Here is a 13,318-nt window from a genome sequence, read left to right on the forward strand (position 1 = left end):
TTCTCATTTTCATAGGTTGTTGGATAGAACGGGCGATACTAAACCTAGTTAAAGCCTACGTGAAGCAATGAGATGTGCTTCACTAACAATTTGGAGTTCAACACATTTACATTTACGGCGCGCACACAAAGATAAGTTGTGCTCTCCAGGGTATACGGGTTTTGGTATGAAAACGCCAAAAAGCGGAATGTCCAAGCCCAGAGACTCCGGAACACCTAGACGACACAATGTTCTGAGCATTACCGGCGGTCTGCAAAATGTCTTGGATCATTTCAATTTTCCTAAATTTTTTCGCGATGCTATGCTGTAAGGTTTGGAAAAAACATCAGCAAAATTTCATGCCGCAGTCTCTCACCTACAATATTGTCCAGATAGAGTGCTAATAGTTGTGTGGAAGCAACAACATCGCAGTCAACTAAGCATCTCGAATCTAAATTTCGAGCTCGCTTAGAGTATCTCGGCAATTTGGGCTTTACGGTGTGTGTGTGTGTGTACATGCAAGGTTCTGTTTTTAGCCTACCAAATGCAGGGCAGAAAATAATAATTAACCTGTGACCTGCTACGAACCAACTCACTCAAGTCTCAGCTTTACGGCTGGCATGTTCTGCCTGGCACCTGTGACCCAGACCCGTTGGTTATATAGAGTGTAATGTGGACTAGACTGCACTTAGCCTGATATTTGGCACAGCCAAGTGCATTTATACGTAGGAAAAAAGCATATACATAAAACATGCTTACACTTTCCAGTGCTCGCTATGCCGTCGAGGATGATATGTCAATTCAATATCGGATTGCAGTTCTTGCGAAAGGGATAAACTAACATAGCTTGAAAACATAACACGACCTCATCTACTTGCCAGAACTTGATAAGTATTACGAATTATAACTGCATTTCTCACAAACCTCACGATGTTAAGCTCACCACAAAAACTCATCCCACGATGGACACGGTCAGCCGACGTATTTCAGGCAGAGAGGAACCGAACCGAACTCTGGAGAGCTGAATTACAGATAGGCTAAGGTAGGCGCCAACTATCGTTTCAACCAGGATACCTTTAAGTCATCCCATCAGGTCACTCTATGATGGGTTAAGAGCCGAACCAGTTTCCTGCACTGCGAGGAGATTAGTGCTGTGCGCCGCTTTACCCACATCCCAGGACTTCTTAATTTGTAGACCAATTTTTTACAAGTTACGCATTGCGTGGAAATAGCTACTAACGACATCCCTGGCAGGTTTTGTGCGACGTCCAATGCGTATATAAGGCAAGACGACCCGCTGTTTATTTCACATGGCCTCAGCAAAAGCATGCTTACAGTAGTTCAAGTAGTAGCGAATGATGGGTCAAGTATGGATCAGTTCATTGTGGCAATTGGGAAGCAAAAATATGGTCATCCCACTGATTTTATATGTAGTGGATAGTCCTTCACTGATTTTAGGCCGTACGATATAGGAATGCAGAATGTCCGTACCATGTAATACCCTCTGGTTTCTGGCTGAGATTTGGCAAGCTTTAGTTCACGACCAGCAATATCGTGTTCGCTGCTTGTAAGTTGCAGTAGCAAGCGTGACTCAAAGCGCTATAGTTTCTAGTTTGTTGATTCAGATCACGACCCACCACAAAACAATCGACTCATGGCACGATTCATGATACAGCTCGAGTCGTACACAACTCTACAAAGAAGCACGAATTCACAATTTCTGATTGTGAATTACAATAGAGTATGAGCACGCACAATCTTCCAACAGCTATGGCCGGAGTTGCCGTTTCCACAAAATCGTACGAGGCTGGCGGCTGCAGGTAGCACCGAGCGGAGAGCGCCGAGCTCGCGAAAACAACCGTCATGAGATAATGCTTTCGAAAGTCTTTTTATATCAGTTCCTACCATTCAAAGATAAGCGTGGGGCATTTATTTCGCCTTCATGATTTTTAGGTTGTCATCTGAGCAGATCAACAGCTACAGTAACACAAAAAATAGGATTCTGCTTTCAATCTTCCAGTTCCACCACCAGCGCGCTTTAAATAAATCTCATTGTGTTCCTTTAATGAATGCACGGGTGAATTAAACGCCAGGACTGTCTTTAAACGTCTGATTGATGCCTTCAAGCATTCCAGGATTCGTTTTTCAGATGCGTCATCATTTTTTGTCGCACGGTGCCGCCGCCAAGAGCAAACCGCATGCAGAAAGGCGAGCCCCAGGGAGACTGCAACGCTGGGCCTGGACGTTTGCTTATATCACATGCCAGTGCGTACGTTGAGAATTATGCCACCTAATTTTCTCGCCAACCGATTTTGACTGAAGCCTCAACATTCTCCGAGGAACCTGCAATGGCGATGTTTATTCAAATATGTGATCATATTACGGCGTACAAATCACGTTTACTATGCCCGCGATATCTCTGTAGATCTCGAAAAATCTGGCAGGGCCTAGATGTCCATCGATTTAGGATAACTCCACTGAACCGTTGCAAAAGGACGAGCACCGGTGCCTTTCTCCATGCAGTCATTTGAGGTCAACTTCCTTTAGCTTATTGATTTCAAAATGTAAAGATAGTTGCATCTTCCGGTAGGCTCCGGCTTTTGTGCCAGCTGCAGAAGGTACAATAAAAATGGAACGGAAAAATCGTGCCCCTTGAAATCGGGAGGAACACATCCGATGATTTCTTGTTTCGGAGAGGGAGGGCTATACCATCAGGGGTTTTTTTCAGCACTTTGCGACCCTTTATCAAGGCTCTGGATGCGCCCCTGCCCATGGCCATTCGCTTCGTACACGCCATTGACGCTGCTCATATGACCTCATGTGCGCATACATTTGAACTGTCCACAACGCGCCGAATTGCGTGGCAGCCTCGTCTACGATCATTGAGACTGCTTCTTATAAACCGCAGTGACCGCAGAGCTGTGACTTGTCTCGTGACGACATTGCAGAACTATGACGTCGTGACATTATATGACGTCACCAATATATCCGAGACTGATCGGCGTGAATGCAGCGACTGCAGCAACCGCAGGTGCCGTGAGCAGGGCCATGGTAGGAAACATCGTGTCCTACATTCTCATGAACGTTGTCAGCATTGCGATTACCACAACTTGGTACAACATTGAAGAATAATAAAAAAACAGGTTTATATATCCATATGACTGGATACCGACCTGCCATCCTACCCCTGCCACCCTTGCAACAAGAGCATGGTAACTTATCTCAAGCCTTATTAAGTGTCCTTCAAAGCATTACTAACTATCTGGAGGATACTTGTATGTCCCATTCGACGATTTCAAAGACCCTGCATAAATTGACCGGTCTGCTTTTGCAGCTTAATGCATAATTTACTGCATGAAGCCATGGTTAATATCCTCTGTCACCTGGAATCATCAAGGCACGTAACGTCCCGCGCACAGCATTTTTTGCAAACCTACCGAGATTTATCTCTCAAGGTTAAGCTTAACAAAATCTGGTTTGTCTACATTGTCGCTGTCGGTAGCGGGCAGTGAGGTATATAAGCCGGTTCTGACACTGGCACAAGCATCAGTAGATCACCTCAAGTCTCACGATGAAGACCGTAAGTGTTCCTCCGCCACTTGAAACCGCTGAGCATCGCAGCGTTAGCTGTGTCTGTCGCGACCGTGTGTATACAGCTGGAGAATACATTCTCGAAGGGACTAGGAAGAGCTTTATTACGTGGGAACTGTTCGATGTTCACCAAAGTGCAGAAATTTGCGGCGTGCTTCTTCGGAAAGGTGGTGACCGCGTTGATTCGCGATCTGCCGAACCGGAGTCAGGCCAGCTCTGATGCTTTCAAAAGCGTACTTAATGACAAGGGAAATATTTCTTTCTTTGCTAGAAGAATCGCACACGCACGTGATCTGATGGGAGCATAGCAGCCTCATAAATCGTTAATCTCACGGAAGCATGTCCATTTCAGATTCTCCTCCTGTGCTTCGTGGCGCTGGCTGTGGCCGACAAGAGCGCCAAAATCGCCAACTTCCAGTACGGCATCGAGGAGGATGGTTCTTACGAGGCCACGTGAGTACCACTCTGAACAAGCTGTCGGTTCTTTCTCGAGTCCGTGATGCCGTAGCCGAAGGCATAGCCCAACGAAGGTAACACCTGTGGCGACGTTTTGCCTTCTCCACGGCGGCGTGCGGTTTTCAGCGGCGGCGATGCTTTAGAGTTGCATCACCGTCGCAAAATTTCCAGCAACACTATTTTCCTACAACGCATTTACTGCAGCTTTTCGCCACGAATAATCATAAGTGGAAAATTGCTGTGAGACAGACATGCCCTAGAAAACGGTGAATATTCAGAACGGTGCCAACGGTGCCACATCGAATACTCGCAATGAAATGCAAGCATGACATTGATTTAATTATTACTAAAATACAATTGGATGAGTTGCTTACCTGATGGTGGTGGAGTAACAGTACTCGCTAATCAACTGCTGGTTACATAGGTGTTAACGCCGCCATCCAGATGCTCCATATCGTCTGATAATTTTGCGATTCGCCTTTAGAAAAAGGCCGAACTAGATTATTTGACGGAGCACAGGATATCACTTTACGACCTTCCATTAGTTCAGTTCTCCCCTTCTTTGTTACGGAAATGTGAATGTCATACGCGATGTGGGTTCGAACTCACTTGTGATGAGCCCCGAACGATCTGCGCTTGTCACTTGTTGTTCGCTGCGACCAGCGCCCGGCAAGTGGCTTTCAGAAGCATGTCTCGCCACCCACAGCAGTTCTGGATTGTTATGAAATGATTTACTTCTATGCAACTAAAATCTTCTGGTTCAAGATGCCAGCAGGCATCACAGAATTATGCATGGGCTGATTATCACGTAATCACCTGTGCAGAAAATGACAATCTCGTCAGTCCTATTCGGATGAAATTAAGTTATTGTAACGACAGAACCCGCACCACGTGGCCACCGAATATTCTTCCTTAGAAGTAAGAAACTTCATACAATATGGGCATTGACGATGATCATGCCATTGCAGGTACGAGACCACCAACGGGATCAGGTCCAACGAGGACGGCATCTCGTACCCGGGCAACGAGCCGGAGACTGGCAACTACGTGAGGAGTGGCTCCTACTCGTATGAGTGGGAGGGCGTCACCTACACCGTCAACTGGACTGCCGACGAGAACGGCTTCCACCCGGAGGGTGACCACCTGCCCGACTTCAGCCACACCCGCGAGCACATCGGAGGCGTTGAGGGTGCCTAATAAACCACTCTCCAAAACAAAGCACCGTGGTTCGTCATAAGCGACCATGTCCTTGGTTCCTTCGTCACACTCGTCCTTCGTCATGCATGCATGTTGTTCGTTGAAATCGTGCCGAGTCCTTTGTGAAGCTCGTTGTTACTATGTGAGGTGTAATACAGACACATTCATTAAATTTTGATAGTTTAAGACAAGTTTAACAGTTAGACAGCTAGACAAGTTTAAATTCAAAGCATATGCATCTACGGCACGTCCTACGAGGTGGTTATGCGCAACAAGGTGCACGGACTTTGGTATGAAAACGCATGAAAACGGTATATCTAAGCCAGGAGACTCCGGAGGGACCGAGAGGACATAAAATTGTGGGCATTACGGACGGTCTGCGAAATGTCTTGTCCGCTGTAATTTTCGTACATCATTTCGCGATGCTATTGCCGCAAACTTCGGAAAATCGAAACTTATAGTAACAGGTCATGTTTCTGTGAGTCTGACCTGACTGGTTTGTAAGATTTTGGAGCGATTCATTAAGGCTAGCATTCAGTCATACTTAGAAAGGCATCGGTTGATAAATAGTAGCCAGCACAGCTTTATTTCCTGTAGGTCCTGTTCCGAAAATCTTCTAGTGCTCATGGAGCATGTTACTAGTCATACAGATAAAAGCAATTGTTTAGATGTTGTTTACATTTAGGTTTTAGGAAGGCATTCGGTAACGTGCCCTACCAACGTCTACTATATCAGTTCAAATTACATTACATGGAGGGAAAAATTGGCAGTGTAAGGGCTTGGCTCCTAGATGGGGAACAGACAGTAGTGCTCATTGGTACAAGGTTTCAGTGCTCTTCATTATTTTTGTGAATATTACTGAGATAGGATAAGGGGTGAGGTCTTAAAACTTGCTGACAACATTAAATCGGCAGGGCTGTCGAAAAGTCCTGAGCAGACGGACCAAGTTCAACTCGACTTAAATAAGCTAGTGAACTGGGATTCTCTGTGGTAGATTGTGATAACTGTGAAGTGATGCATTTGGGTACCTTAACACGCGCCCGGGTGGCCGGCTAGATACCCTTCGCTCGGGGGTCAATTTACCCCCTAAGATCTCAGGAACTAAGAAATTTAGAGACACCAAATTTACAGAGTGTGTTGACCTGTACATGAACTCACTTTGTTGACCTGTACACTCACACTCACTCACTCACACTCACTCACTCACTCACTCACAAGTAAAAGGTCACATGCTCACTTAAGGTCAATGACCTTTTTTGACCTTTTGAAGGTCAAGGCGACCAAAATCATGCAAAATTGCTTTGAATTGTGCATTTGACTAAGCGACAAAGATGACGCTAGACAGTATGCTCCTAAAAAACAATGTTGACCTGGGTCACTTTAGGTCCATGGCCTATTCTGACTTCTAAGAAGTCCGTGCATGATGTATAATGCGGTTCCTGCTATTAATAAATTTGAAATGAGCACCAGAAGCTATCCCATACAGCAAGCCCTAGAGCAACAAAATAGATCGGTTTTGACCTTGGTGTGACCTTCATACCCAACCTTAGGTCAATTCAATTTGTTCATCCAACTGTTGTGTTGCCTAAGAAAGCATCTGAGAGATGCATGGTTTCGTCTAACACTACGTTGTTAGATCAGATTGAAGGATTCCCTAGAAATTGCGTTCCCTGGAACCACGGCCTGCCTTTGACCTGCCATAGGTCAGCGGCCTGACAAGTTACATCCACATTTGAAATACCAAGCGATGCACTATTTAATTGCCTACAGCTATGCAAAATTTGGCGTGGCTGCACCTCGCCGTTCGAAAACCATTCCTGAAAACCTTTGGGAGGACCAATTTGACCCCCACCCAAGCGCGTGTTAAGCAGTGAGGACATTAGCTATAACATGGGAGGCCATGAGTTTGACCAGATTAAGGAAGAAAATGACTTAGCGGTCATACTTTATAGTGATTTAAAGGTTGGGAAACAATGTGGGGCTGCTAGGAGCAAGGCACTTCGGATTCTGGGACTTATAAACAGGGATGTTCATTACAAGAGTAGGGATGTTGTCAAAAAGTTGTACTTAGCTTATGACAGAGCACACTTAAGTATTGTGTACAGGTTTGGTCCCCATGTTTCCGAAACGATATAGGCAGACTGTGAAAAGTGCAGCGAGAATTAATTAGAATAATAAATGAGATTGGCGACTTCGAATATAAAGATGGGCTCAGGGCATTGGATTTGTATTCACCGAAATATCGTAGATTTAGAAGGAATCCAATAGACGTATACAAGATTATGAAGTGATAGGCAGGGTACATCTGCATGGAGCACTGGAAATTAAGCCGAGACATAGAGAAAACTAGTTTTATTTAGCAAAAGGTATAAGCAGAATTATGAAAAAGCGGATTTCATTCAGTCAGAGTCCTCAACCATTGGAATGGGCTGGCAAACGAAGTTGTAGAAAGCCCTATCAGCAGCATTCAAAAACCGTTTTGACAAGTTTTATCGGTCCAAAGATCTCATTTATAGCTAAATTTATGCAGGTCAGATGATAAGTTTCGAGGATCTCTACAGAACCTGAGGTAGGCCATCCTCGATGGGTCCTTGTGGCTCTTAACTGGCAGAATATCTTTTGCCTTTATGTCTTTATGCCTTTATGACATGCCGCAAAAGTCCCTTACCCATAATGCTGCTTAGAAAGAGCGTCATTAGTGGTCTTAAAGCAGCACGTTTGTAGTCAACTCAGCGTCAAGGATGGTCCTCATTTAAAGATGTTAAGTATGGGATAGGATGGAAGAAGCTCACTTGAACCTAGTGGTATGCATTGAAGCACAATGCACTGATCTAGACAGAAACATAAATTCCACTACTTAGAAAATATGTTCCCTCAGATTTCAACGTTTGATTGCGCCCTGGAGCGTTTTTATGACGTCCTGGCGGATGGGTTAGTGCCTCAGCTCACCGAGGGGCCAAAATCGCCAGGTGGCAAAATTGCTTTTGGCTGCAAAAACCTGAACACAAGCATGCATTATCCAACATTTCTAGACCCATGAAGGGTGCAATGCATCTGCACGTGTCACTCGATGGCATGTGTAGATGTGTGGCGTGTGGCACGCGTACTGCGTAGTGCACGGGCACTACAGGTGTCCGTGGTATCCAGTTCACAAGCGCAGGACGACGCTTATCAAATACGCCTTCCGAATAATAAAACGACTGACTCACCACAGATATGGTATTTCATGAGTGTGTTCGTTCTCGAACACACTGACTGGTGAGACCACCTCAACTGCGACAAATATTTCCCTGTAGCTTACCGGCTGCCTCAAAAGTGTAATTCACGCGCGTGACAGACATTTATACCGTCAAAAACCAATTGTTCCGGATACATCGACAGCTGTACGTCACTTTGCCTTCTTTTTGTGTTCGGCACACTAGGAGAGGTACCATAAACACTTCATTTGAAGGCGCAGCGTTTTTTTCAAATTGCATAGCATCTCGTGCACCATAGTTGCTTCAGATGGAAGTATAGAATCCTTCCATATTCACGAAGCGTGGTGCAAGAGATAGGTACATGTTACCTGTCGTTCCACATCTGTCAGGACTACTAGCGCCTTGCCATCTCCCATACATACTAACCACTTGCCAGTGACTCTGGTCACCGCACAAGCTATTCCAAACCTTACCAAATCTTCATCTGATGTATAAATGGATGGTTTTGGCTGGCATGTTCAACTACGTTTTTTCCTGGTTTTCTGTGTAAAATTTGTTGGACCTTCTAAAGCATTACAAGAGAATCACAGGTATGTAAATGCACTGTTGGCGTACAATTACTGCACGGGTCTTGCAAGTGGGAGCAGAATACACAGAACAGAGATAAAGAAGCACCTACCCAATGCCAAAGTTTTGTGCTGGACGCAAAAGTGCCTAACTCACATCAAGCGGCTTGCTGCTTCGTAAGAAGGCTACCTCTGGTCCGTGGTTGCAGAGGACCACAAAGTTACCTCTGGTCCGTGGTTGTAGAGGACCACACAGCTACCTCTGGTCCGTGGTTGTTGACGACCACATGCCCGTTCGTTGAGATATGTAAGTGGGAGGGGGGGGAGGGGGAAATAATATGCAAATATGCGGCCGGCTTTGTTCTGGCACATCTAAAGAGGCATCAGATCAAGCAGAATATCCAATTTGAATCTGATGTTAAGCCCTAAATATTTCTGACCGCCTGGGTAGACAGAAGCAGTCGTGCTGCCAGGGAGTTATTCTGTTTTAATTTTCTCAGACAGGAGGTTGCATTTCAAAACCACATGGCCTGCATCTCACCGACAAAACACGTTACTGCTTAGTTTTTCTACTCTGAGATGCAATGTCACTCACTGAGGTTAAATGATAGTCCTAACACGATCTGGAGGAATGATAGTCATGATATGATAATGCACGTTTGTAAATTATTAGACATGTTAGTGACTTCGCAGGAATGAGAGCTCGCGTCTTCCATACCAGCGTATATGAATGCTGCTCATTCGTATGAAAAATTGTTTCTTGGATATATTGCTGTGCTTTTTACTGTGTAGCCTGTGCGTGCATCGCTTTGAATTGAAGCTGTTCTAATTTTTTGGTTTGAGGGTTCTTTACTCACTTAATGTCTCTTTTGAGAATTACAGGGACCATTAAGCGATAAGTTTCATTTTACTGGTTTTCAATCTGTTCGATCAGTGTGAGCTGGCAAATCTACCAGCACAAACCCCGAGACCATCTTGGTCCCGAAGCACAAACCCCCAGATGTCTCAAAGTTCTTCACTTTTGAACACGGTTTAAATGACCTGCTGCAGCTTCGCCCCTGAGTGAGAACAACAATGGATGCGGGGAAATATGTAGAACGGGATGAAGCCTGTGTTCCTAGTGCTATGATGAAACGCTGACTACGTAAGGAGGACTCAAGGCTGATTTAAATTCATTTGCTTACTGCATCTTGTTGCAGTGCGACTCTCCGCGGCTATTATTAAACATAACTGGTCTTGGTGTTTCACCAGTATATGTTTTGGACAGATGCCCCAGCGGTGGCAAGCTCCCTTCCCACCGGTTTATACCTACCGGCCACAGCTTACCTGCCCATAAAACGGGGATATGCGAGGATTCAGGATGATGCGGTGAGGACAGTGGTTAGTGCGCGCTTTTGCCCAGTCGGGGAGCAATGCACTAGCAAAAGGGAAACGACTACTGTTCAGATAAGGACATGAAGAGTCTGATGTCGTTGCAGTGCTCAAAACCCATAGAACATTGCAACTTGGCCAAGCAGCTGTTGGATCGGACCATGAGGACCATCACAATGAGCTGACGGCGGCCTATGCAGCAGAAACTAGCCCACATTCAGCCCAGATTCCGCCTGGCCCATGTTTGGCAGCACAGTTGTAAGGTGATGCTCGAACAAACCTTAACTGAAACCTCGCTTTAATGTGAAGACAAGACCACACAGAAAAATAGCCTATCTTGTCTAGGGGGAAAGATATAGACGATCGAAAACCCCATGGCTATTGAGCGGCCCCTATGTCCCTAGCTGCTCCTAGCGGCCCCTATATGATTTAATCGAAAATTGCCTAATTGAACCATGGACCGATGCTCATGAATCGGGCTGAACACCAATGAAGCATTTTGAAGGAAATGAGTGGCCGCCCCATAGACCTTGTGTTTTTGGTCGTCTATTGCTTTTACCCTGTACAACATAGGCAGTTGTTATTTGTTATACTGGATTTGGGTTGTCAGATGCTTTTCTATGATATGCAGATCGAACTTAACTTGTACGTAAATACGTGAACAGCCCATCTCTGTATGTTTTCTAGGGAGCTTTGACCTCTATATATTGATATCTAGTCCCTGGCGTTTTTTTCAGCTAGATTACTTAGAATCGGTCAACGGTTTGATGAAGCCATTTTGAAAAAATGGCACTGGCCGACGCATAGGCATGCCTGTTTCATCGCCTATTGCTTTTCACCCAGACAATGTACGCAATTGTCGTTTGCATGTTTGTATTTGGGTTGTCGAGTACTTTTGTATGAGATGCAATTCGGCCCATTCTTGTCCGTAACTAAGTCGAAAAATCGTGCTATAGGTCTCCTATGGGGTTTGATCCCTTAGGCGGTGATGTCCTATATGATATATTCAGCCAGATTGATGAAAATCACTCAGTGGTTTGCTGAGGCAATGTTGAAGAAAATCGTAGATGACGTCCCTTAGACACGGGCTTTTCGATCGCCTGTAGCACGTTTCCACGCGTTTCCCTCCCATCTTCGATCGGGGTTTCACCTTCTACATATTAGCGGTCCACAGGGTTTCTTCACCCAGATTGGCGCGCATAGGTCCATGGTTCGATGAGACAGCTTTGAAGAAAATGGTCTGGGCCGCCTCATGCACATGGGTTTTTCAGACACTTTTCAGGTGTTCAGGTGTTCAGGTTCACACACTTTTCATCTTAAGGTGTTTCTGGCCCCTAGGTATGATCGGCCCGTTAGTTGTCCTTGCCAGATAGATGTGAATCTGTGGGTGGTTTGATACGGCAATTTTGAGGACAATCTCGTAGGGGCCGCCCATAGATATACCTATTCGACCGTCTTTAACTTTTTCCAAGACAAGATAGGCGGTTTTTAGGTGCATCGCTGTCTTCGGATCAAAGTGATGGCGATGGTTCGACCGTGCATGATTTCGTTACACGAAGGAGGAAGTAAGGGAGTTTCCTACACTTGTGCTGCCAAATCTGGGCAGGGCGACTGTTGGCAGACCAGAACTAGCGACTGTTGTGGCAGATCCCCATGGAACGTTTGCCAATCTCGCTGTCAGCAGCACTCTGGCCGCACGGCCGCCAATATCAGAAGGATGATCATCATTATCATTTATTCATTGCGGATCGTTCTCTATATATATATATGGCTTCATGCTTATTCGAGATAATGGGCTACATGTTACATAGGTGTACGCACGCTTCAAGAAATGGGGGAGGGGGCAAAGCTCAGTGCGTACTTCAGGATTTCTTTCTGGAAAGCAATCCCGATGACCAGGGGGGGGGGGGGGAAGGGGCAGTGGTAGAGATCGAGGTTGCTATCGCTCTTCATTCAGATGTTATGCTGCTATGCTTTTCGCTGGTGCGCAATTTTGCCTATTCGACCCATCTATGTCACTCGTCAAATAAGGCTATCTAGCTTCCCAGGAGTATCTGTTCATTTCAACGTTGTCTTTCCTGGGGACGCGAAATTCCACGAGCGGCTAGGCATTTTGGGCCATTAGGGAGGCATCTGCCTCCACAGGGTAGATGCCAAAATACGGCCTGAACCTAGGTTGGTGAGAATTTTGAACATGAGTCAGTAGCTCACAGTGCGATAGATTTTTCATGCGCCTTCATTTTACTGGCTGCTTTTCAAGATATAAGGCTTGTCGCAGCATTTTAGGCGGAAACAAATTCGGAAACTTGAAACCGCCAAAAACACTATCACAAAAGCCATAAAACTGGGCATTCTCCTTTAACAACCAAACCACAGAATGAAGGCTCTAATGTAATATATTCCTTATCTGATCCCTGCTCCCTTCCGCCATCGGCAGCCACTGTCCAGGCTCGGCTGTCTCCCGCGTGACTAATTGCAACCTGATCATGTGGCCGCTTTGTTGCATATTTCTGTATCAGCAGTGCTACTAATTGGTGTGTAAAACATGTTGGAAACCTGCAACAGTATCTTTTTCTGAATTGTTTTCCCCATAAAATGTATCCGGGAATCTGCCTGCCTTACGTATCGTAGGAAGTCATAGGAACGACAGCCTCGACGCCCGGCGTCGTAGTCTCCATAGGTCGCGCGACGTCGGCCTGTGGCCGTGACAGAAGGCGGTGGCCAATAAGCAAACGGTAAGGATGACGCATCTTGAGGATGGTGGCTGGTGAACTAAGCAAACCGGCATGTATGTTAAATGTAGTGCAAAAGACAGCTAAACGCAACCTTAATCTGAAAAGTGGGGGGCCAGTTAACACTGCTGCCCCCCCCCCCCACCTTGAAAAGTGGGGGGCATGGCCCCCCTCCCCCCCCCCCTGTTCCTACGCCCATGACATGCTATGCTACAAAAATGATTATGCA

At 45.7% G+C, this 13,318-nt stretch overlaps 1 protein-coding gene across 1 annotated transcript; it reads left to right on the forward strand.

Annotated features, from left to right (window-relative positions):
* The first annotated feature begins 3,534 nt into the window (after window positions 1-3,534).
* LOC119100378 (endocuticle structural glycoprotein ABD-4-like) lies at window positions 3,535-5,223 on the forward strand. The gene is made up of 3 exons (XM_037223478.1): window positions 3,535-3,559; window positions 3,923-4,023; window positions 4,995-5,223. Exons 1-3 carry the CDS (start codon window positions 3,551-3,553, stop codon window positions 5,221-5,223), a joined length of 339 nt encoding a protein of 112 aa, XP_037079373.1. The 5' UTR covers window positions 3,535-3,550.
* Window positions 5,224-13,318: the final 8,095 nt, after the last annotated feature.

This window comes from Pollicipes pollicipes, unplaced genomic scaffold, assembly GCF_011947565.3.
Source record: "Pollicipes pollicipes isolate AB1234 unplaced genomic scaffold, Ppol_2.1 Scaffold_4881;HRSCAF=5763_pilon_pilon_pilon, whole genome shotgun sequence".
NCBI lineage: Eukaryota > Metazoa > Arthropoda > Thecostraca > Pollicipedomorpha > Pollicipedidae > Pollicipes > Pollicipes pollicipes.

Coding starts and splice junctions, on each gene's coding strand:
- LOC119100378 (XM_037223478.1), top strand. Junction 4,024..4,994: donor GATGGTTCTTACGAGGCCAC/GTGAGTACCACT, acceptor ATGCCATTGCAG/GTACGAGACCACCAACGGGA.